Source organism: Gallinula chloropus (assembly GCF_964237585.1).
Source record: "Gallinula chloropus genome assembly, contig: HAP1_SCAFFOLD_100, whole genome shotgun sequence".
NCBI classification, from domain to species: domain Eukaryota; kingdom Metazoa; phylum Chordata; class Aves; order Gruiformes; family Rallidae; genus Gallinula; species Gallinula chloropus.
This window is the reverse complement of record NW_028168077.1, coordinates 454576-478832: the sequence shown is the minus strand read 5'-3', so window position 1 is coordinate 478832 and position 24257 is coordinate 454576. Positions and strand designations below refer to the sequence as shown.

The window sequence follows — 24257 nt, the reverse complement described above, 5'->3', positions numbered from 1 at the left end:
TAACATTACCAGGAGAAAGCAGAGTTCATTCTTTTAGTACTGTAGAATTTATTTCTCTCCACTCCTAGCCTCAAAGATACAATTGGGGAATATAAAGCAAGTAAGGGAGCAAAAATGAATAAATAAATAAATGGAGGGCTGGGGAAGATCACTCTCTACACATCTTTCCTTGCTGTACGCTGCTATCATATGACACTATTGAAATCATCAAAGTGAACATGAAAAGCAGCAGATCTAAGTAAAGAAAGGTCTACTAAAACTTATATGGCTAATATAGTAACAAAAAAAATAATGTAACTATTTTTATGGTATTGCAAAGGCAATACATCTGGAAGAGTGAATTGGAATTTCAGTTTCTAATAAAGTTTACAGAACCTCTGGGTTCCTACCAAGAGGCAAAACTTGGCATCAGTTACATCCAGTGAGGCAATTTCAGAAGGAAGTTTTTGTGGTATGGAAAAAAGCACAAGTGAGTTAATTATTATTGCAAGAATTGAGGGATAATTTCAGTGTGCTAGTAATTCCTGGAAGTAAAGCAGTGATTTATAACCTGACACCTGAAAATTAAAGGTGTTCAGAAGTTTGAGAAATATATTTTAAACTTAACATACACAGGTCTATGGGGCCAGATGGGATCCATCCCAGGGTGCTGAAGGAGCTAGCAGAAGTGCTCACCAGGCCGCTTTCCATACAGGGGTAGGGAGAATCACACTCACACAAGCAACTGCCCAAACACCCTGAACATTCCTAACTGAAAAACTGTAACACTGCAATTGTTGTATAATAAATTCTATTCTCATCTCAGTTACACTGTACTAGATTCCGTTTCACTCAATTTTCAAATTTTGAGAGCCACTGTATATATTTAATAGTGTGCTGTCATCAGAATTTTAAAATCTAGAGACATCACTGCTGCCTTCAGGACTTAGTGTGTAAAGGTCTCGCTTTCAAATGCTTTATGTTGAAGAACAGTATTTTACCATGGGCAGCATAGCTGAGTTATCAACTGCGTTTTTTCCTTTGGTTGTTTTTTTTTTGTTAAGATAAAACTCTTTCTTCTTCTGTTCTTACAGCAATAAATAAAATAATAAAAAATGAGTCTATTTTGTCAACTCACTCTAAAAAGTTTAGCCATTCAGCGTTGCAGTCAAGGACTAGCTGCTCCCGGAGCTGATTCAGATGTTTGTCATTTTCTATAACAAACGGCGAGTGGAAACGGCTGACAGCTTTTGTGCTGGAAAACAGAGAGAAGCCAAATAGGAAATCAAGGTTACTAAGCAATCAGTTACACCATCTACATGCAAAATTGGACTAGTTTTCTAACTCACTCTGAGCCTTGAAAATGCACGGTAAAAAAGCCAGTTCTTTTATTGTGGTACCAAACTCTATTGATACCAGTGATCTTCACTGTGAATAAAGTGATTGGCTACTGTACTGCTGCCCATTCTGAAGGCTGCATTTTTCACAATGTATTATGTATCACTGAAGCTTATATATCTCACAAAATTCTCTTCAGCAACAGGCTTCACAAAGATGATTTTTCTTTGACTGGCTGCATATACAACAACCTCCAACAAAAAAATTTCTACTTTAAAGCTGAAACTTCACAATAAACCTGGAATAAACTTAGTAAATACAGACTGTATTGCATGGATACTAGTTTCCATTTAAGGCACTTGCTCTTTATTTATGTATTTCCATTAAGGACTCATGTTGGCATTCCCAGGCATTCTTTTACAATATCCAGAATAGCTGTATTTTTCCTTCATCGCCTTAATTCTGTCTACTCTGTGCACTTCAATATCGAATTCTTGCATAAGTGAATAGAACATCGCTTCAGAGTTCACCTTTATTATGCCTACTTCTGATGAGACATGGCTCTGTGTACACATCATAACATAAGGTATTCTACCTGTTTAAATAATAAATGATCTTCCAGTTCACCTCTGTTTCATGTACTGGAAAAAGTATCTAAACTATCTAAAATCATGCTTACACAACACTAAGTAACAAAGCAAGCAAAGCTTGTTTGTATGAACAAATAAAATTAAAACATTTTTAATACACTAAGTCTTAGATACTGAGATATTTTGCACAGCTACTTTTACCTTTCTGAATAAAGTAAGAACAACTAAAATTTTATGAAAAATGTATATCTACAATCTACAGGCACAACTGAATCAAAACCGTAATTTTCATGCCAATACATCTGCTTTGAAACATTAAGTACTATTTAAAAATAAACACTTTTAAAAGTTCCGGTTTTTCAGCTTGGTCTTGTTTGGTTTTAAGCAAAACTTACTATGGCAATAAATCAATGTAACCATTTTCATTGGTTGCTTTTAGTTTAAAGAAACCCCAAACCACAAACATACATGGAGCTGTGACAATGTGTATCTAATTAACTGTAAAACCAAAATGGCCCATACTATATTTTTTTCCTTATATATTAAAATACAGCAAACTTTAAAGACATTTTACATACCTACTAACCATAACCCAGTCAGATGGAACGGATGATTTATTGGAATTCTTGACTTCTATCATAAACTAAACAAACAGAAATATAATATTACACATCATGGGAAGTTAAGAAGACTACAGAAGCATAACCATAATGAAATCAAGAAATCTGCAAGCATCAGACGAAACCCATACTCATCCTGAAGAGACTGAGCAGACCAGAAGCTAATGTTCTTTCTTCCCTAAAAATGAGGGTAATCACGTACATTTGCTGCCAATAGAGCAACTTCTACCCTGAGCTGTTCTTTTGCTCTGCCATGTTCCTGCCTCATCTTTGCCCTTTTGCTCCTCCATCTACTAAAATGTTCTGCTCACCTCCCTCTTACCAAGCCAAACCCAGACTAAAGCTAGTTAAGACTTACCTGATCCTGACTGGGCCTCGCAGAGAATTCAGCATTTACACAGACTCTACACTATACACAAGCTGTACTCAGGCTGTTTCACAGAATCACATAATGATCAGGGTTGGAAGGGGCCTTTGAAGATCATCTAGTCCAACCCCCCTGCCAGAGCAGGGTCACCTTGAGCAGGTTGCACAGGACACAGTCCAGGCAGGTTTTGAATGTCTCCAGAGATGGAGACTCCACAACCTCTCTAGGCAGCCCTGGCCCTGAGCTCTGCCACCCCCACAGTAAAGAAGTTCCTCCTCATGTTTAGCTGGAACTTCCTATATTTCACTTTGTACCCATTGCCTCTGTCCTGTTGCAGGGCATCACTGTCAAAAGACTGACCCTGTTCTCCTGACACCCAGCCTACAAGTATTTAAAAGGACTGGTAAGATCCTCCCTCAGTCTCACCTAGGCTAAAGAGTCCCAAGTCCCTCAGCCTTACGAGTAAGATGTGCTTTCCTGCCCAGGGATCAGTGATTCCTATTGAGCCATATTTACCTACAGTATTTCACAGACAAGAGCTCAAAACCTCAAATGCTAGCACTGCATGTACAGTACCTTCCTTCACGTTTGGATCAATTGGAGTTCAGAAATGGAAAGAACAGAGGAAACCAGCAGTAATGGCAAGAAGCTTAGTCCAGTGAAATTTACATTACGTCTTTCCTGCAGTATTTTATACAATTCATGTCAGTTATTTTTATAACACCAGCCTGAGGTTCTAGACGTCAAAGAATAAAAAACACAGATGGAAAATTAATTTCCAGCAGAGATTAGATTAGCCCAGTATCTGATCACCTTTACAGAAATGCCCAAGACTCATCTGACAAAGCTCTTACATTACAGTTAGTATGATTTAGATAAAACCTTCCACACCTCACCAGAATACCCAGCAATCACCTTAGACTACAAACAAGAAGAATAACCCTAACATGAGCACACTCCAGAATGGACAGACTACACTAGTTCTTAATTTACCTAAAACACCTTGAAAATAATCGGTACCTCTGAAACCCTGAAGTTGCATAATACACAAGACAAAGATTTGAAAATGAATCAACTGCTGCTGCTACTAGTAGTGTTGCTGATGTGCTAGTATTGCATTTTTTTCTTGAATTTTAGCTCAAAACAATTAAGCAAGCTGTGTTCATGAAGAGTAGTCAGAAAACAAGACCATATTTGTGTCTATGCTAGACGACTAACTGAACTCAGAACAGTTACACAGCCAGTTCAATTGCCTGGTGTGTTTGTGTGGCTAGCAAGAAATAAGTAGAGAGGTTGCAATCTTCTTCAAAACAACAAAAACATTTCCTTTTTTACCCTTTAATTCTTAGGCCTATTATATAAATATGTGCAGTATTAAATAAACTGGGCCTGAAGCACTGCTTATCAGGAAGCAAACTTTTCCCAAATGTAGCAATTTCTCTCTAAATCCTGCCTGAAAAGAATAGCAATGCTATCACTATCTGGACAGCTTTCTGTCCTGTTTAGTGATGCTATTAGTTACATCAGAGGTCTGGAAATGAAAGATAAGATAGATATGGATGTAACCTCATATTTTTGAAAAGGTGTATGTCAAGTGGATCTTCACAAATTTAAGTTAATAAACTGTGGGCTGACTGCATTCATAAGAGTGTGTTTGGAGGGCACACATGCAGGAGCAAAGAATCTGAGTGCCTCCCTGACAGAACGTCTGTTCTCTGAATGTGTTCAGAGTGGGAAGATAAAGAGAACAGATTTCCTGGCAGCTTCTTTTTCTTCCAGAACCAGCAAACCATAAACCTACTTCTGACCAGTCCTGTTGCAAAGAAGTGCTTGAACACAACATCTATCAGAGTGCTAGAGTGCTACAACAGCACAAGTTCTGAGGAAGGCTGAGCTTAACTCAGACTCGTGTCTATGCTTTGCTCCTCCCCTTCAATTCCCTTTCCTCACTGACCCTCTTCTCTAACCCTTCCTCTTTTGTGTCTTTTGATGTCTGCAATACACTCATACCAGATGTAATTAAATGACAGATAGCTTTAACTTGTGCAGCTCCATTAATGAATTTCCCAAGATAGAGCTCTTTGCCTGCAATGGTTTCTGAGCTGTCTGCTGCTACAAGGGGCCCCTCTAAAACAGGCATAGTTAACTGGTGGTTTCTGAAACTCTCCAGTTCAGACCTGGCTACTTTCTTGATACTCTCCTCTTTCATCAACTCTTCCCTCTTTCACACACATGTCATCATCCAACTCTTAAGCCAGTATTTCAGAGAAATCCTTCAAATCCTGGCTCTTTCCTTCCTCATGCAATACCGAAATGCACTCTTCCACATTTCCTCTTGGACTTAGCATCTTAGCTGACATCCTCCCCGACTCTCCTGCCACATGTTTGTTCTTCTGAACCTCAGTAGCAAAAGAAATATCCACCCAAGGTCTTTATCAAGTGATACTCTAACTCATCCCTTCTCCCATCCCCTCTCAGCATTGTCTATTTGCTCCCTGCTGCATCTCTTGGGTCTTTCTCAGCGTCCCAGGTCCTCAGTGGGACGGTGATCTGCTTCCAGCTTCATACCACACTGTCCTCACTGATTCATCTCTTTTACTCTCAACCCTCATTCAGTTGCCAAGCTAATTTCTTTTCCCAACTTTCTGTGGAGTTTTCCCCAGGTCTCCCACTCTCAGTTCCAGCGCAATGCTGAACAGTGGTATCTCACTGATACTTTCAATTCAATACACAAAAAAGCAAAGCATTACTGAAACAAATTTGACTGCAGTAATGTGGTTTTATTATTTAAATCACCAAAGAAATTGACTTAAATAAAGTGACACTGTCAAAAACCTGTTTTTTGAAGTTGTGCAAATATAGGCAAATGACCTGATCAAGTACCATACTAAATGAAGAGAGTTCTAGTTAAGCCTAGCTTTTAAGCTATTTTCTAGACAAGCAAGGGAACAGCCATCCATAATAGACACCATATTACCTCTTGACCAGAAACTGTAACATACTCGGCAGAAGGATTCTTGATCTGTTTACGAATGTCTACCAGATGCAACTGGATTTTAGAAAGCACATCCGAGATCTCCTCTTTTTTCTTTCTGATGACAGGGAAGTCCGTAAGGTCCCTGAACAATTGGGTTTTATCTCCAGTCCTATCCATAAGAAGCAAAAGATATAGTAATGGTAAAACCAAAAGACACACTCCCCAATTCTACTGGCTGTGTCCATATTTTTATTTGTTATTCTCACTTAATACTAGCTTCATTCCTCTCTCAGTAAGTTTTTTCTGTTATTTGTTCATAGTACAGCACATTTACCAAAAGCTGCTATGCACAGTATATAAACACAAAGGCATTTAAACACTGATAGTCCTTTCCCCATTGTATTAAAAAACCCATCTATTGCTATTGCTTTCTACTCGTCTACATTATATTTGCCCTTCTATGCCAAACCCTGCTGACTTGGATTTCTGTCATCTCTCAGTGTGCATCCTGCGGCTTTATGCTTGTTTTCCCTTAGTCAAGTAAAGCAAGAAAAGGAATCACAAGACAGATCATTCCCTTCTGGCTCAATCCAGAATTTCAGAATACAACTGTTGTCCCAACATGGAGGATCCCAACTACAGACAACCCCTTTTACCATGATCAAAAGTGAAGCTCTAGATAATTTCTGCATAACAGGAACACAGATTTTTTTGCATATTTAGAATTTGTCCAAATTTGGACAGATTTTAATGAGGATTACAAAGAAAAAAAACATCCTATAAAGTTCTCATCAAAGCAGAATATCACCAGGAGTTTTTCAGAGTACCTTGCTTCTTTTCTAAAGAAATGATTAACCAGAGCAGTTTTTAATACATGCAAAAAATCTGCTCTTTTCTAGTCTTAATGTCAGAAAATGACAAAATAGTTTTGGCTGCAATATCTCAGCTCAGGATTGAAACCTGAAATAACATCATTCAAATATTTAAAACTGGAAGCCGAACAAACTATTAAAAATATTGTTGTCATCAAAAGTAACAAAAATTTAAGTTGTCCTAATAACTATCAGGCAAACAACAAAAAGTAGTACAAACAGGCCTAAATGAACTGAAGTATACATTTGTACTTTAGAGCAAATACAAAACTGTACCATTTAATTAGATAATTACCTTGAAATCTAATATTTGGAGAACAAATAGTTAGCAAACTGAAAGTACTAAAACACAAAAATAATAGAAAGTCTCATTTTCTACTTATATCAATACCCCTTTTGCTTGAGAATGAAACTACAGATGGAGCCAGTGACCATACAGGTAACGCAAAGCTGGACTTTGATTTTGCATTACACAGGATTATTATATAAGTGACAGTAAAGATGCCATTTGTAAATACAGTACTAATTTTTAGAAATGATTTTGTGCTAATTAGACTTGTTTCCATGGGAATGGAAAGGATAAAATGATCGGTAGTAGCCAGCAGCTGATTGTGAAGACTGTCACTATGTGATGTACACCAAAAATTCAAAAACTGACAGTTTAAAAACCCCAACATAAAACCCAACATCTCAAACTCCCCTTAACCCTTAATCTCAAACTCCTCCCTGGAGCAAAGGGCCACTTTTGAAAACTATTACAGGATTTACCTGCACTATACAACTAACACAATGCAATATACACATGCACGTGCAAGCATGCATGTAGCTGTCAACTGCATATTCTCTGTTGTTAGTGAGCATATAAATGTATTTTTAAGAAGGATGGTGGGACATGCAAAGCTTTGAAAAATTTTCACAAACAATAGTAGAAGCCACATTCCTGACTGCAAAGCAGCCACTTTGCTAAAGGTCAAGTCTCACTTCAAAAGGAATAGCTTAAAAACAAAGTATTTCATACATTGTTAAACAATTTAACATGAGCAAAACACATTTTGCTATAAATTCATTCCCCCAAAGAGCCAAGAAACTAAAAAACTCTTCAACCTGAGGCAGATATCCACTAGGCAAAATATTTGCTTGCCTGGTTTAGGGGAAGGGTATGAGCTGTAGAAAAGCACAATCTCTGCTTAACTATAAGCAACCTGTACATATATAAAATCAAAAATATAAACCTAGGGTATATTAAAATAAGATGTGTAATTCACATAACTGAATACATGTAGTCAGCAAGCCCACAAGGCACAGAAGACTAATCTATTTTCTCTACTTACTTGGCTGCTTCTTCATTAAGGATCTTTAAATAATGTTTTACTGGGGAGAGAAGTTCTGGGATTTCCAAAAGCACATTTTGTAATAGTGGAGTTTTCACTTGAGAATGTATGACTGGAACAAGAGCTTGAATTTCCAAATCCAGACGGGACAGGGTGCTGAGTATCAAGAAAAACTCTTGGGTTGAGCACTGAGAAAGAAGGCAATATGTAAACCATTACAGTGTATTTTCATTTAATCCTACATAGTTGGGGTTTTTTTGCATTCAGAAAATGACATAAAATACAGTTTAAATGAATTAACTGTAACACAGTTGCATAATCATCACATTCAAAAGGTTAATAAAGCATACTAATTGTTTTAACCATTGTTGTCAACAAACAGTTGAGAGCTGATGTACATTACACTTTTTGCTGGATGGTGGTCTGTAGCACATATGCAGTACACAAATAGCTGAAAAATGGACTAATTATGTCCAAGAATCAAAAACGCAGGCTGAGAAACTTTATGAGTACCACAACTTCTCCATATGGATTTCTGCATCTATGTGCTGTTATCTGAATCCCCAGGCTGCTGTTTTGGCAAGAGGGGGTTTGGAAAGACAAGGTCAGGCACTAAGAGGCAGAGTCTTGGAATAAGAACACAGAAAATAAAAGAAAAAAAAACCCACAGAAAGAGAAAACCAGCAGTCATTGCTTAAAGTGCTTGTAGCTATTGCCAGTTTCAGCCTCTGTCAGGTCACTCCTAGGTCTATGTAATAAGAACACACTAACCTGGACTTTGCCTTTCATCCTCTCCTCAATTGGTAGAAAGAGATTGTTCTACCTATGTCAGACAGTTAGCCAGGTACCACAGAAGAGGAATCTTCCAGATTTCAGCCAATACCACACAGCACTTTCAGAGCTTGCTTCATGATATCCACAGAGCAGGAGCATATTGGTTCCCTGTCCTGGTTTTGGTCAGGATGGAGTTAATTTCATTTGTAACAGCAGATGAATGCTGTGTTTGAGAGTAAGATGGGAGTAGTGCTGATAACACCCTGATGTTTCTAGTTGCTGTCAGACAGTCAAGGACTTTCTCAGCTCTTCATGAGAAAGGAGGGGCGAAGCCAGGACAGGTGACCCAACTGGCCAAAGAGAGTATTCCACGCCAGTTACGTCCTGCCCAGGATATCGGGGGCTGACGGGAGGAAGAACGGGGGCGGCTCCGGGATGCGCGGTTCTTGGGGGACGGTCGGGTTCTGGGACGGCTCTGGGTGGCACGGCCTGAGCTGTGGGTTCGGTGAGACACTGCATTGTGTATCAACAGCTTCATATATTTTTGCTCTTTTATTACATTGTTACATTGTATCTTTCTGTTATCTTAGTAAACTATCCTTATCCCAACCCACGGGCCTCTTAATTTCTTGATCTTGGGGTTATTTGCCCCTTCCTCTTCCTTTTCCCTTCCCTTACTTCTCACCCCCCCCCCTCCCCTTCCCTTTCACCTGCTCTTTTCCTTTAAGGAGCAGGCAGCTGCGTGGATCTTGGCCCTCAGCTGGGTGAAACCACGACACAGGTCTATTAATTGGAAAAATTCACTCTGGGATTCGCTTGTGTTCTTTGTTTTGATGGGTAAACACCCAGTTCCACTGCCTTTTTTTGTGCTCCCATGAAACACAGGCACTGCTTTCACAAGACCTATCAAAAATAAGGTATTGTTTTCATGCAGGTTTTTCAATAGTCCTCTTTAGAATAAAGATAAATGGGTAGATTAGGCAGATTGAAGAAGATGACAAAAGACCAAGGCATCAGTCTGGTGCAGTATATATGCTACAGCTTGATATGGACTGATTCTGAAGTGGTGTTCATCACAAAGCTCTTCAAGTCTGCTCAAGTTGTGGATGCTTAATCAATCCTTTTGATTAAGCCTACAAATAGCTCCCAACTTACATTTTGCCTTATTTTCCAAAGCACTTGATATTTCCCTATTGCTCTGATGTCACGGAGTGGAACAGCAGTCTCTGGTTGCTCTGTTGACGTAAAAGGAGGGATCAACAACACTTGAGAAAGTGTCTTGGAAGTCAAAATCCTGAACATTACAAATTCTTCTTTAGAGCGCCAGACCTTACCTCTTCAGTTAGGACTCCTCTAGGACTGTTTGAGCCCTGTTTCTCTCTTCCTTAGTTCTCCAAGGAAATTTCCTGCCCAACCAGAAAACCTAATCTTAATATTCCCAGGATTGACAGGGGTGGAAGAGAAATGTAGGGGGGGGGGGGGGGGCAACCTGCAGAGGTGGCTTCTGCAAGAAGCTGCTAGAAGCTTCCCCTAGGCCCAAGAGTGTCAACACCAGCTGGGCTCAAGGACAGACCCACCACTGAACAAGGGAGAGCTTTCCCTGCAGTCCATGGTGGACCATGGTGAGACAGGCTGCCCCCCCCTGCAGCCCATGGAAGATGATGGGGAGTAAAGATTCCACCTCAAGCCTGTGGAGGACCCTATGCGGAGACATATGAAGGAGGCTGTGACCCCATGAGAAGCCCGTGCTGGAGCAAGATCCTGGCAGGACCTGCAGCCCACGGAGAGACGCGACCACACTGGACCAGGTTTTCTGGCAGGACTTGTGACCCTGTTGGGGTCTGACCCTGGAGCAGTCTGGTGCTGAAGGTCTGTACCCCATGACAACCATGCTGAAGCAATTTGTGAAGAACTGTAGCCCATGGGAAGGGCTCACATTAAAGAAGTTCATGGAGGACTGTCTCCTGCGAGAGGGATCCCTTGCTAGAGCCAGGGAAGACCGTGAGGAGTCCTCCCCTTGAGGAGGAAGGAGCAACTGAGACAAGGTGTGATGAACTGACTGAACCCCCATTCCTCGCCTCCATGCCACTCAGGGGGAGGAGAGAAAAGAAATGAGGAATAAAGTTGAGCCCGGCAAGAAGGGAGGCATGGGAGGAGGTGTTTGGAATTATTTCTCCTTATCCTACTCTGTTTTCATTGGATAATAATTTTTTCCTAGTTGTCTCTGTTTTGCCTGTGACTGTAACTGCCCAACGATCTCTCCCTGTCCCTATGGTGACCCACAAGCCTTTCGTCATCTGTTCTCTCTCCTGTCCAGCTAAGGAGAGGGAGTGATAGAGCAGCTTTGGTGGGTACCTGGTCTTCAGCCAGCATCAGGCCACCACAGACAGACAGAAGGATGTCAGTGACCCCCCTTATAAGAGATTTGTCTGCTGACCTGCTTAGAGCAGCACACTGTGCCTGCATAGAGCTGGTCCCACTGACGTGTTAACAGCTACAAAGGTTGATGGGGTTGAGATGAAGGAAGAAAGGAATACATGTTTTCTGGGATGTATCTCTACAGTGGGGTCGTGGTTTAAAGAATACTACGGTAAACAGAAGCCAAACACTAACCCTCTTATTTCTCATCTCTGTAACATGAGAAGCTGGCTCCATGCAGCAGAAGTGTTCACTTGTGAGAAGCAGGCAACAGGGCTGAGAGCCCTCAGCTGTATTTGTGCATCCCAGGCAGGGAGCCAGGGCACTCACACCGAGTCAAGGTGGCAACTAACAGATCTACTGCTCTAGGCTGGAAAGACCTAGTCCTCTTCTGCAGAAACCTCACTTGCAGCTGCTATGGCAACAGGATAAGAAAGGCTGTGGAAGGGGACATATTTTTTTCCACCTGTACCGAGTCACCTGCTCCGCCACGACAAGAAAGTGAGATTGTTTCATCCTGAAGCGGGTGGGTTGTTTCTGTAGTTCGAAACAAAGCATCACAAAGCAGTTGGTGCCTATTCCAGCTGGAATCCCAGTACTCGATTTGAAATAGGGTCTGCTCACCACACCCACCGCTGCAGCACAGCCACAGCACAGAGGAACAGCGCTGCAGAAGATGATAACCGGTAATCAAGAAGCATTGCAGGCAGGCAGAGCACAGTCCACACTATTACAGTTACAGGGCTCACAGGCTTTGCGTTAGAAAGCCTGACACTTCCTAATTAACTCCTACAAACAATCAGGCTTCATCTTGTGCTCAAGCTAAATGGCAGTTATTAAGGAGGCATCGTGCATCCTGACATCAGTGTGTACTTTTGGCGAGGCCAGTGAGAGAAATCTCCAGTTCGGTGGCCTACAGCATCCTGGGCTTCCCTTGCAGCCTTCATCTCCAAGTTCTGGCCAGCTTCTGAAGAGTGATGAGCTCAGCATCCCTGGAGTGTTGGCGCCCTGGGTGCATGCTGATATAATCACAGACACTGGGTTCCACCCTCAGCTGACTCCATCAGCTGTCACAGGAGGAAGCATGGCTGTGCCATACTATACAGGGAAGGCCTGACTATCGCTGCCTAGCAGAAAATGACGCTCCTGAGAAGATCAACACTGTTATTTTGGGAGGAGCTTTTGCTAATTACTGTAGCAGCCCAAAGAACTCAGCCATCCTCACTGAGCAAAGCACGCTCCAGAAAGCATACTGCCCCAAGGAACCAGCTCCCACAAAAGCCAAGACGAAGAGCAAGACATACAGTCACTTCGCTTTCACTGCTAAAAGTCCTATTTCTTTACCCCTCTGAGATGCCGTGGCAATTAACATGGGTAACACTTTCTAGGAAGCTACAGAAATGGAAGGCACTGTAGAAGTTCAAAGCAATATTACTATATGGCTCAGAAAATAGTGCAGTATGCTGACAGAAATTACGCAGTGTAGTGCTTAATAAACTTACAGCCAGCATCATAAAAATTCTGCCAGTCATGAACTCCTTTCACACTTGCAGACTTGTGTTGCCAAAAATTATCACCCCCCCTTGCAGATCTTACAGTACTCTACCTTCACACTCTGTAAAATGGCACCTCAGTGACATTTGGAGCCATTTTATTTATTATCTACAGTAATGAAAAATACAAATAATTGACCTTAGAATTCTTGAACTTAGTCCTGAATTAACACATTAGAAAAGCAGTAAGATGTTATGCACACTCAGGTGAACGTGCTGACATCCAAGTGAGTAAGCCATCCATCAGTGGACTTCCCTGGCTCTAATATGTTAGAGGCAGCCTTTATTCCCCTGTACAGTTCTCTCCCTTGCTGCCTGACATCTCGCTTACACGCTGTCTTCTTGCAGAACCTGCTCTGGCAGGGGGGTTGGACACAATGATCTCTCGAGGTCCCTTCTAATCCCTACAATTCTGTGATGATCATCTGGACAATCCATCCTTACATCCCTTGTCTGGAGTGCAAAGCGACCAACACATGCCCAGGAGCTTTAAAAATAATACAGAACAGCACTAAAGCATTAGTGGACATTTGTTCCCTTGTAGCGTGGTATCAGCTCTTCCTGTTTAACAAGTAACAAGTGATGGATTTGTGCACACAACTGACTGTGGAGAATAAACATGCCACCATAACTGCCAATGGCCAGTAACGTCCAGTGGACCATTCTGAGTGGGTTGTGATTTACTTCTTGTTAGGCATAAACGATCTGTCATTGATTATCTGACCGAAACCAACATCTTGTCCACTCTGCTGTCAGCACTTTCCAAAACGAGAGCAACAGGGTCAGAAAATGATTTGTAAATAACAGAGCGAAAGCTGTTTATGTCAACAGGTCGATGGACAAATGCATAGAGACAACAGGGCCTATTGACAGATGAGTCCTAAAGAGAAGTGATTAGAATTCGTTACATGAGAGTTCCTAGTTTACTGGCTTTAACTATCTGAGACACCAGATCTCAGAAGACATTCCTCAGTAGTGTGAGCAGCACAATGTGTTTGAAGTATTGGAATGCCCATGAGCTACTGGTTTGAATCCAGGCATCAGCAAAACCTGTTGTCCCTGTACGGATGACAGGCCACATGTCAGGATGTTTACTGAACACAGAGAAGACTTGGAAAGCAGCCTCCCCTGCCAGGATGAGAACAATCTCATCTTAGCTTTTAATTTCAGGAAAAGAATTAGTCAGCAGTATGCTTAGCCAAACATCATTGTCTCAAGTCCAAACCTACCCGGATGCAATCCTGTGCAACCTGCTCTAGGAGAGCCTGCTTTGGCAGAGGGGTTAGACCAGATGATCTGCAGAGATCCCTTCCAACGCCTACCATTATGTGATGCTGTGTGTTGCCAAGCTGTGGACAAGGGTTTTTCATCCTGTGCACACCACAGATCTCTGTTCCCGTGCAATCCTTTGCCTTGCCACACCAATCTGAAAGATTGGTGCAGGCCACAAAAGCGACAGGTTCTGTCTTTCCAATTCCTTTCCCAGGCAATACCACCACTGAGAAGATCAACAGAGAGAGTGTTAGTTTTTAGTTCCCGATTCAATTGGAATACGGAGCCATAAGGCAAATTCAGCTAAGCTGTGAAATACAGGCCATGGTCAAAACAAGGGGAATAGGGGTGGGGGAGCCCCTGGTACTGCCTGACACCAAGATTGGGTTCTCTAGTCTCTACAGGTAATTTCTAATCCAAAGGCTGTTGAAACTGTGTGGCTTTCAGAGAGACCACAGTGTGTCTTCAGAGTGTGATCACAGTGTGGCTTCAGAGAGGTCACTGTGTGGCTTTCAGAGAGATCACAGCAGGGCATGGCAAGAGAGTGCTTGGCATATCCACGGGTGGGACACCCAGATTGAAAAGAGAGCTGTTGTCTGCACTGTCTTATTCAAACACCATGGGTAGATGGTGCTGACCCTACCTGAAACTAGCCAGAAGTTGAGTGACAGAGTATGAATGGTCAAACAGCATCAGTGGGGAGTACAATTCATTAGAGAGCACTAATGATGCAATTAGAGAGACACAGTAGCTATCATGATACAGACATAAAGCTTTACCTGAATCCTACTGAAGGACTTAAGCATCATCCTGATGGGATTCTTCTCTTTGTGTGTGTTATAACAGAGCACTCAAGCCTTGGAACTGACTCAGAGAAAAATCATCATGTGAAATCCACAAAGTCTAAGACCAGCCTCGTTCTTTCTTGCACTAAACACCCTTGCTTAAGGATCCTTTAAAAACACACACACAGGCACAAAGAGCTGAAAAAGTAATTTGGCAAAGGAAAGGATGAAAAGTGCTTTTTCTACACAATAATGTCTCAAGAACAAGACAGATTGATCATAATATGGGAAACATCAAAATTCTTTTGATCTATGTACAGTGCTCTTAGTCTGTGTTATGTCTTCTAAAGATGTACTGACCAAATGCCACAAGGCCTTCTCAGAAACACAGCATAGACCTAACAAATACATAAATAATCCAACATTTCTTTGACATTTATGGACTTCCCAGGGGCTCATGGAATAGGAAAGACAGGCCTCTGGAATTTTAAGCAGTGTTGCCTCGCATCCTTGAAAGTCAAAAGATGGAAGAACTTTCCGTACCCATAGTCTGAGATGTGAAAAGAATACAAGAAGCTGAAGGTGGGAAGAGAGGAAGTAGTTACTGAGCACATTCTGAAGCCAGAGATCATACAGGTACCAATCTCTCATCCAGAGAGCCCATCAGATAAACCTCATCTGCCAGAGCGGACAGGGAGTGGTGTTCCACACAAGAAAACAGAAATTAGGGTTGGACACAGTTCAAGATGCCTTCTCATGTCCCAGTGCCTTTGCTGGGGTTTCTCCCTTGTCCACACCACTGGGATGTGGCTGCTGCTGGAATCCTTCAGTGCAGCACCAAGAAAAGGAATTTTTCCCCCTACTTCTTCCCCCCCTCAGACAGTGGTACCGGGAAACCGATTTTGTCATGATTCGGCTATTTCCTCTTCCTGTGAGATACTTCAAAATGCGGTTTGTGAAGATCCTCAGTTTGGACAGGAAGGAATGAACCCAGGAGGATTCCAGGAGGCAAACCCGGCGTTACCGGGGATACCTGGTTCAGTGTTGTGAAGAGCCCAAAATCTGTGCTGTCTTCTTAAAAAATGTCTTGTAGCTGTAAGAAACACATGGAATGGCAAAGCTGTAAATGCAAATAGTTTCTATGTCTGTGTGTGTACATATCAGGGAAGAAGCAGAATATAAAGACAATGGAATAGCTCAGACTCCAATTCAGCTGCCATGCTTGCATAGCCTGATGTACTGTTTTTAATAGGGTGTCATCTTGATGTTGGAGCTGTCTTAAGCATCATGAAATGACTAAAATTTGTTGCAAGCCGAGAACATACATGTGGTTTTACAATGGCTCAGCTCAAAGACCATAAGTCGTCTGACAGCAATTGCAAACCACCACAAGGTGAGGCTGAGTCCAGAGTGAACCCTCTTGTACCCCCCAAAATCGCAAACAAGATCAACATGGGGGAAAAACGAACTGCCAGTTTAATTTCCAGGGCCAAGTCAGAGAGAACGAGGGTCTGAGTCTTTTTGTCCCAAATACAGACCCGCCAACCTGGCTGCCAGGCTGTGTGTTGGTCTGAATTGTGAACTCTTTTCTCCACTATCTGAAAAATCCTAATCTGTTCTGGAATGGGAGGAAACCCTTTTAAATCAGCTGTCCATATCAACTATAAGCCATGTCATCTGCATAGGAAGCACTAAAAATCAAGCCTGAAATCATTTTTTTGGTACTCTTGGTTAAATCAAGGAGGAGACAGATGCATCGAGTAGATTCACAAAAGGACCATCCTGGGAAAGACATCTCTTTTGCAATGCTCATGCTCCTCAAGCAATAAATCCAGGGAAGTTACCAGACCTCTTAACTTACTCTTGCCAAATGTTCAAGAGGATGCTGCAGTCATGAGATGGCTTTGAGCGTTGGCCCTTGGCGGGTCTTTCTCTGCTCTTGCAGAAGTCATTTTGAAAAGAGGACACGTTTTGAACACACAGAACACGTTGCTACCCCTTCCCATCTCACGTCAAGAGGATGTGTCTGATGTGTGCCCGACAGAGGCCATCGTGCTGAGCCACAAGGTTCAGAAAGGACCCCCTTGCTTTCCAAACTCCTCCGGAGAGAGGAGCCAAGGTGCAGCTAGGTCCAGTCTTAGTTCCAGACTTGGTCAACAATTTATGTCTGAAGGATTAGATATAAAACTACATGTCAGAGTCAATGTTTGCTAGCCAGAGCCCCCAGAGGACTTTCACTGAAACAGCTTCACAGAGCGGAAACCAGTAGAAAGTTTATTAAAGGGACAGATATAAAAGTTCCCGATTGCTGTTGATAAATGCACTTACTGATATAGGACTAGAATGCCAATGACAATGCTATGATTCTAACAAAATGCTGAGACTATAACCAAATGTTAGCGAAATACCACCCTGGGTATTCTCACCACAAAAACAAAGGGGTGAAATCGCAACCGCGCGGCGTAACTGTGTCTTGGGTGGAGGAGAAGCAGCACAGCCCAGCAACTGCCTCTTCAGGGGTCTTCAGTTTCTTCTCTCCCCCCTCCAGGTGGTCGCTTTCTCAATACCCTTAATACCCTCAATACCCTCATCTTGAAGACGCTTTCCTGGTGGTGATGCTCAACGTGACTTGGGTGGAGATTCAAGTCCTATAGTCACCCACGTTTAGCACGCACAGCTTTCTGCTCATTGGCATATTGAGGGCTGCCAACTTTCATGTTTATTTTGATTAATTTAATTAATTAGTTTATTAACTGACTAATGCGCTTAACGAAGCAAAAGGTCTCATTCTAGGCCCATCAGGGGATGCTGTGGCAAGGGGGGGCGAAGCCCCCAGGGACACCCGCTGCCTGGGAGCCCACTGCATCCCCCCCCCTCACCTTCCAGCCTGCAGCTCCTGGCCCCAGCTCGGCTCCTTGAGGAGGGGGTCCGGTGGGTGAGGGGTGGCCCGGGCTGCCCCATGGGCTCGGGGGTTGAAGGCAGCAGAGGAAGAGTCCAGAAGGGGCAGTGGGGCAGCAGGACCTGTGTCCCCTCCGTGGGCGATGCCGGGGTCAGATCCGGAGCAGGGTGAGGAGCGCGAGCACCAGGCATGGGGCGCGGGGCTGCAGCGGGGCCGCCCTGTCCCGGGCGGGCACCGGCTCTGCCAGGACAGGGTGAGAGGTGAGGGCAAACCTCGCAGCCCCCCAGTGCCCCCCTCACCCCCCACCCCCACCCCAACACTCACCCTCTGGCCCCCCACGCCCGTGGGGCTGCGAATTGGGAACCTCTGTCACCGGCTCCGGCGCTGGAACAAACCCACCCGAGTCAGGATGGGTGGAATGGGGGGGTCTGTGCCCCCCCCCCCCCAGTGCTCCAGAGCAAACCAGGGTCCCCAGCAAGGACCAGGCTGCCCCAGATTCAGGAGAAGGGGGAACCCCTAGACTTTTTGGGGGTGCAGACCACCCCACCCCACCCACCCCACCCCGGACTGGACTCACTGGTGTGTCTGCAGCAGACGGAGACTTGCAGCTTCAGGCAGCGCCCGGCGCTCCCGGGGTTGGGGACAGCTGGGAGTGGGGACAGATCAGCGTGGGGGGGGGGGGTGTCCCCCCCAGAGCTCCAGCCCGAGACGGGACCCCCCCCCCACCGCCACGGGCCAGAACCGGGCCTGGGGCTCCCCCTCCCGGCCAACAGCGGCCGCACCCCGGGCCACGCAGACCCCCGACCCACCCCCCCTCCATCACCCCCCCTCCATGTGCAACCGGACACCCCCCTCCCCACATACACCCCCTCCCTGTGCACACCCCCACCGCCCACCTCCTCCCTCAAAGACCCCTCCCCCTCCTTTTTCAGGACACAACCCAACCCCGCTGAGACCCATCCCCAGGTAACCCCATCCCTCAGGACCACCCCCTTTGCCCGCCCCCCCCCCCCTCCCCATCTCACAGATGTAGTAATAGGTCTCCCCAGGCTGGAACTCGACGCCCAGAGGAAAGGGGGTGAAGCGCTGGATCTTCTCCGGAAAGCGGACGGGGCCGAAGGGCGCCCGGGGCCGGTTGCACTCCCAGCGCTTGAAGGCGCCGGGGGTCTTGTTGCAGCCGCGGTGACCCTCCAGATCCACCATGAAGAGCGTGAAGGTCTCTGCCCGCCCGCCGGGCGCGGCCCCCTCGTAGTGCGGGCAGTAGATGTCCAGGTAGTCATTGATGGCCACCTGGATGGTGTAGTCGTCCCGTAGGAACCTGATGGAGGGGGAGAGACGGCGGGTCCTGTGGGCCATGGGGTGGGATGCCCTGCTGGGGGGTCCTGTGGGCCATGGGGTGGGATGCCCCACAGGGCGGGTCCTGTGGGCCATGGGGTGGGATGCCCTGCTGGGGGGGGGGGTCCTGTGGGCCATGGGGTGGGATGCCCCACTGGGGGGGGAGGTCCTGTGAACCATGGGGTGGGATGCCCTGCTGGGGGGGGGGCCTGTGGGCTATGGGGTGGGATGCCCCATTGGGGGGGGGGGTCCTGTGGGCCATGGGGTGGGATGCCCCATTGGGGGGGGGGGTCCTGTGGGCCATGGGGTGGGATGCCCCACTGGGGGGGGGAGTCCTGTGGGCCATGGGGTGGGATGCCCCACTGGGGGGGGGGTCCTGTGGGCCATGGGGTGGGATGCCCCACTGGGGGGGGGGTCCTGTGGGCCATGGGGTGGGATGCCCCACTGGGGGGGGGGGGGTCCTGTGGGCCATGGGGTGGGATGTCCCACTGGGGGGGGGGGTCCTGTGGGCCATGGGGTGGGATGCCCTGCTGGGGGGTCCTGTGGGCCATGGGGTAGGATGCCCCACAGGGGGGGTCCTGTGGGCCATGGGGTGGGATGCCCTGCTGGGGGGGGGGGGCCTGTGGGCCATGGGGTGGGATGCCCCACTGGGGGGGTCCTGTGGGCCATGGGGTGGGATGCCCTGCTGGGGGGGGGGTCCTGTGGGCCATGGGGTGGGATGCCCTGCTGGGGGGGGGGGTCCTGTGAACCATGGGGTGGGATGCCCTGCTGGGGGAGGGGGCCTGTGGGCTATGGGGTGGGATGCCCTGCTGGGGGGGGGGGTCCTGTGGGCCATGGGGTGGGATGCCCTGCTGGGGGGGGGGTCCTGTGGGCCATGGGGTGGGATGCCCTGCTGGGGGGGGGGGGTCCTGTGAACCATGGGGTGGGATGCCCTGCTGGGGGAGGGGGCCTGTGGGCTATGGGGTGGGATGCCCTGCTGGGGGGGGGGGTCCTGTGGGCCATGGGGTGGGATGTCCCACTGGGGGGGGGGTCCTGTGGGCCATGGGGTGGGATGCCCCACTGCGCCCCTGTCCCATGGAGCAGGTGGATGGGGGGGTTGAGTTGGAACCACTGCATCATCAGCAACCAGCTGTGGTTGCTGGAGCTGAATGGGTTTGGCTGGGGGGTTGGAGGGGGGGGAAGGCGACGAAGCCCCCTGCCCCAGGCACCCACCTCATGGCCATCACCCCCAACCTGACTGGGGGCTGCCCCCTGTGACACCCCTGCGCTGGCTGGCGTGGGGGGCACGGGGGCTCCGAGGGTGGGGTGGTGAGCAGGGGAGGGGGCCCAGCCGGGTAGTGGGGGGTGGGTGAGCAGGGGAGGGGGCCCAGCCGGGTAGTGGGGGGTGGGTGAGCAGGGGGGGGGCCCCAGCCCCGGTCCGGGCGCTGCCATGGCGTGAGCTCACTCCCGCCTGTGCAAACAGAGCAGCCAGCCAGGCCGGGGTGGAGCAGCCGCTGCCACGGGCACCCACACGCGTGTGCTCCCGTGCACATGTGTGTGCACACGCCTGGGCCCTGCCTGCCCGGGGGGGCGGGGGGGGACGGAGCAGCAGCCCCCCAGCCCCCTGCCCAGGCTGCGGCCTGCGCCCGCCTCTCCCAGCCGGGCCCGTCCTCGGCACTGCTGCACCCCCCCCGCCTCACCCAGCTGCTGCGGGGCCCGCAGGGTCACCCCGTCCCACGGGCTGGGGCAGGGGGACACCCCAACACTGGCTGCAGCCCCCTCGTGCCCCCAGCACGGGCACCGGCAGCGCTGACACCAGCGCCGGTTCCGGCGGCCTGGGCGGAGGCCGCAGCGTCGCTCCCCAGGCTGGCGGTGCTGGGAGGTTTGGGGGTCCCCCCCTTGCCCCCCCCCACCCCCACCCCCCAAAGCCGGGGGCTCTCAGCGGCCAGGACGGGGCGCAGGCTCCCTGCTGACTCACAGCATCCCCACGCCGGCCGGGACGGGCCCGGGCACGGCCAAGAGCTGCCGGGGGGCTGGGGCGCTGCCCTGACCCCGTGAAGGGCCAAAAGCCCCCCCCACACCCCCCCCACACCTCCCCATCCCCAGGGCACCCATGGGTGGTGGGTTCCCACAGCTCCCATCCCTGTCACCCCACCCCAGCGTCGCTGCCCGGGGAGCACCTGCCCACCCCAGCCGGGTTTGGTGGGGTGATGAGACCCCTTCTGTGTGTGGGGGGGTGCAGCCCCCTCACTCCCACCCCCAAACCCACCCCCCTGGTCCCACCCAGCCCGGAGCTCGGGAGTGCCTGAAGAGGAGAGGGCAGGAGGAGGGATGGGGCTGGACCCCAGCCCGGACACCACGGCACAGCCCGTGGGCAGCCCCCCCAATCCGGGGCGGGGGGGCAGTTTGGGGGGCTGCGGTGCCCGGTACCACCCCCCCCCCGCAGCAGCCCCACCTGACCCCAGGCTCGGTGCTGTGCCGGGTGCCACCGGCCCCACACCGCCGGTACCGGGGCCAGGTGCAGGTTGGTACCAGGGACTCGAACCCCCCCCCACACCCCACCCAAAACACCCACCGGCCTGGGTGCCCCCCCCAACCCCCGGGTGCTTCACCTGCCGGTGCCGCCCGGTGCCGCCCCGGGGCTCGGGCTCACGGGGGGATGCCCGGTGCTGCTACGGGCTCGGTACCGCCCCGGGGGTACCCACCGGCTCGGTAACGCCCAGAAGCGCTCGGTGGCTCGGTACCCCCCCCCCCCGGGATGCGGTGTCGCTCGGTGATGTTGGTTGGGTACCAGCCCCGGTACCAACCCACCGGGCATCACCGAGCGACACCGCATCCCGGAGGGGGGGGGGGGGGTACCACCCCACCTCGGTCTCACCTGGGGGGCACCCGGTAACCCGCTGCTCCCCCCGGGGGGGGCACCACCCCCTCCTCCCCTCAACCTCCTGCCTTCCCGACCCTCCCGGTAGCGCGGGGCCCCCCGGATAGGGGGGAGAGGGGGGGGGGGCTGCCTCGGCGGGGCCCGGGGGGCTCACCAAGGGGGCGGGGAGGGCTACCTGGGGTTGCTGCGCCCAGGGCGGTACTTCCGGTGGGCGCCGCGGGGGCTGCTGGGAGATGTAGTCCCGGCCCCTGTGTGGTGGTTCCCCCCCCCCCAACTCCTCCCCGTTACCCCCCGGCGCGGCCCTTCCCTCCCCACCCCCCGGAGTCCGGCGCTGCGACGGTCCCGGGCCGCGCTCAGGCCTCAGGCGGGGGGGGCGCGGGCCTGGGGAGAGAAGGGGAGGGGGAGAGAGGGGGGAGAAGGGGGGGCCATGGGGCGCAGCCCGGCTCCCCCGCCCCGCCCCCCCTCGCTGCAGCCCTCTGCCCCCATCCCTCCCGCCTCCCTGTCCGACCCCCCAGCCCCCCATCCCTCCTGCCTGCCCCCCCGAGCACCCCACAACCCCTTCTGCCCCCCCATAGCCCCCCCCAACCCCTTCAGCCCCACATCCCTCCTGTCTGTCCCCCCATAGCCCCCCCAACCCCTTCTGCCCCCCCCATAGCCCCCACAACCCCTTCTGCCCCCCCATAGCCCCCCCCAACCCCTTCAGCCCCACATCCCTCCTGTCTGTCCCCCCATAGCCCCCACAACCCCTTCTGCCCCCCCCATAGCCCCCACAACCCCTTCTGCCCCCCCATAGCCCCCCCAACCCCTTCAGCCCCACATCCCTCCTGCCTGCCCCCTCACAGCCCCCCCACAACCCCTTCTGCCCCCCCCATAGCCCCCCCAACCCCTTCTGCCCCCCCATAGCCCCCCCCAACCCCTTCAGCCCCACATCCCTCCTGTCTGTCCCCCCATAGCCCCCCCAACCCCTTCTGCCCCCCCCATAGTCCCCCCCAACCCCTTCTGTCCCCCCCATAGTCCCCCCCAACCCCTTCTGCCCCCCCCATAGCCCCCCCCCAACCCCTTCAGCCCCACATCCCTCCTGTCTGTCCCCCCATAGCCCCCCCAACCCCTTCTGCCCCCCCCATAGTCCCCCCCAACCCCTTCTGCCCCCATCCCTCCTGTCTCCCCCGCAGAGACCCCTCTGCTCCTCCTTCCCCCCCATATCTCGTGTCTGCCCCCCCATCCCTCCTCTGCCCCCCCCCCATCCCAGCCGTGCCTGTGTCCCCCCCCTCACCTGGAGGGAATCACCGTGACATAGGGGTGATCCGGGGGGGTCTCGCTGGGGGGCAGCGAAGGCACAGGGGGCCCTGAAGGCAGCGGGCGCTGGGGCGGGGGCGGCTTGCTGGGCCCTGGGGGCTGTGTGGAAAGCGGGGGGGTCAGAGCTCCAATGGGGGGGAGGGGGGGGGGGGTCCCCTAACCCCCATCCCTTGCCCGGGGGGGCCCAGCCCGGGCAGACGCCGTCCTGCCCCACACGCCGGCGCCGCCGGTGCCGCCGTTACCTGAGCGCCGGGTGCCGCGGGGTCTGCGGGCAGCGGGCGTGTGGGGGGGGGCGGCCTGTCCGAAGGGGGGGCCTGGGGCGGACAGAGCGGGGACACTGAGGCAGCTCCGGGCACGGAGGGGGAGGAGGAGGAGGAGGAGGAAGAGGAGGAGGAGTGGGGGTGGGGGGGTGCCCCCAGGGGCTGCAGCCCGGACCCCCCCGCATGCAGAGCCAGCCATGCAGCAGCGGCTGGGCCGGGGCAGCCAGGACCGCCCCCCCCCAGCCCGGGCTTTACCTTGGGAGGAGGGTCCGGCGGGAGGGGCCGGGAGGGCGGGTCGGGCCGTGCCGAGCCGGGGGCAGCCGGCTGCAGAGAGAGGGAGAGGGGGGTGTGGAGGAGTGGCTCCGTGAGATGCCAGGCCATGGCTCTATGGAGCCATTGTTCGAGCAGTCTCCTGTGTAACTTACTAGTAGGAGTAGGCGTTGCCCCATCCCGACGCAAACGATGGAGAGGAAGGTCGGTGTTTTTGAGAGCGAATGTTACACAGGGACAAGAAGGAGAAGCAAGAGGTTTGTTTCAAGGATCTGCTGTTCCTGAGAAAGGGAAAGAAACGCAGTTCCCAGGGTTACCGACAAGCGAGACGCTCACGCGGGGAGTGTGCTTAGCAGCAGTTTATTCAGAGAGAAAGACACAGCGCTGGGCGGGAGGAGACCTGAGTCTCACCACTCCGCGCTGTGGAGAGGTAGGATACAAGGATTTATACTCTTTAATAA

The 24257-nt window shown here is 50.2% G+C and overlaps 2 protein-coding genes and 1 long non-coding RNA gene across 3 annotated transcripts in view; all 3 read right to left on the bottom strand.

The window, feature by feature from the left end:
* The window catches only part of LOC311204830 (DNA mismatch repair protein Msh3-like), a gene marked incomplete at its 5' end in the record, with an annotated part of 51026 nt that extends 33189 nt beyond the window's left edge, over positions 1–17837 (bottom strand). Inside the window, 6 exons of the mRNA XM_084281176.1 lie at positions 1118–1234; positions 2486–2550; positions 5872–6040; positions 8075–8262; positions 14142–14317; positions 17756–17837. Coding sequence (XP_084137302.1) covers positions 1118–1234; positions 2486–2550; positions 5872–6040; positions 8075–8262; positions 14142–14317; positions 17756–17837 — 797 coding nt within the window. The remainder of the gene's footprint in view (positions 1–1117; positions 1235–2485; positions 2551–5871; positions 6041–8074; positions 8263–14141; positions 14318–17755) is intronic.
* An 89-nt stretch (positions 17838–17926) lies between these two features.
* On the bottom strand, positions 17927–19131 carry LOC311204829 (ephrin-A4-like; the record flags this gene model as incomplete). Its single annotated transcript, XM_084281175.1, has 4 exons — positions 17927–18015; positions 18100–18159; positions 18353–18421; positions 18801–19131. The coding sequence occupies 4 exons, from the start codon at positions 19129–19131 to the stop codon at positions 17927–17929; spliced, it is 549 nt and encodes a 182-aa protein (XP_084137301.1).
* Positions 19132–23272: 4141 nt separating this feature from the next.
* Positions 23273–23828, bottom strand: LOC311204831. Its single transcript, XR_014618120.1, has 3 exons — positions 23782–23828; positions 23509–23580; positions 23273–23365 (listed from the first exon to the last, which is right to left on the bottom strand). It is a non-coding gene; the product is annotated as an uncharacterized lncRNA (long non-coding RNA).
* Positions 23829–24257: the final 429 nt, after the last annotated feature.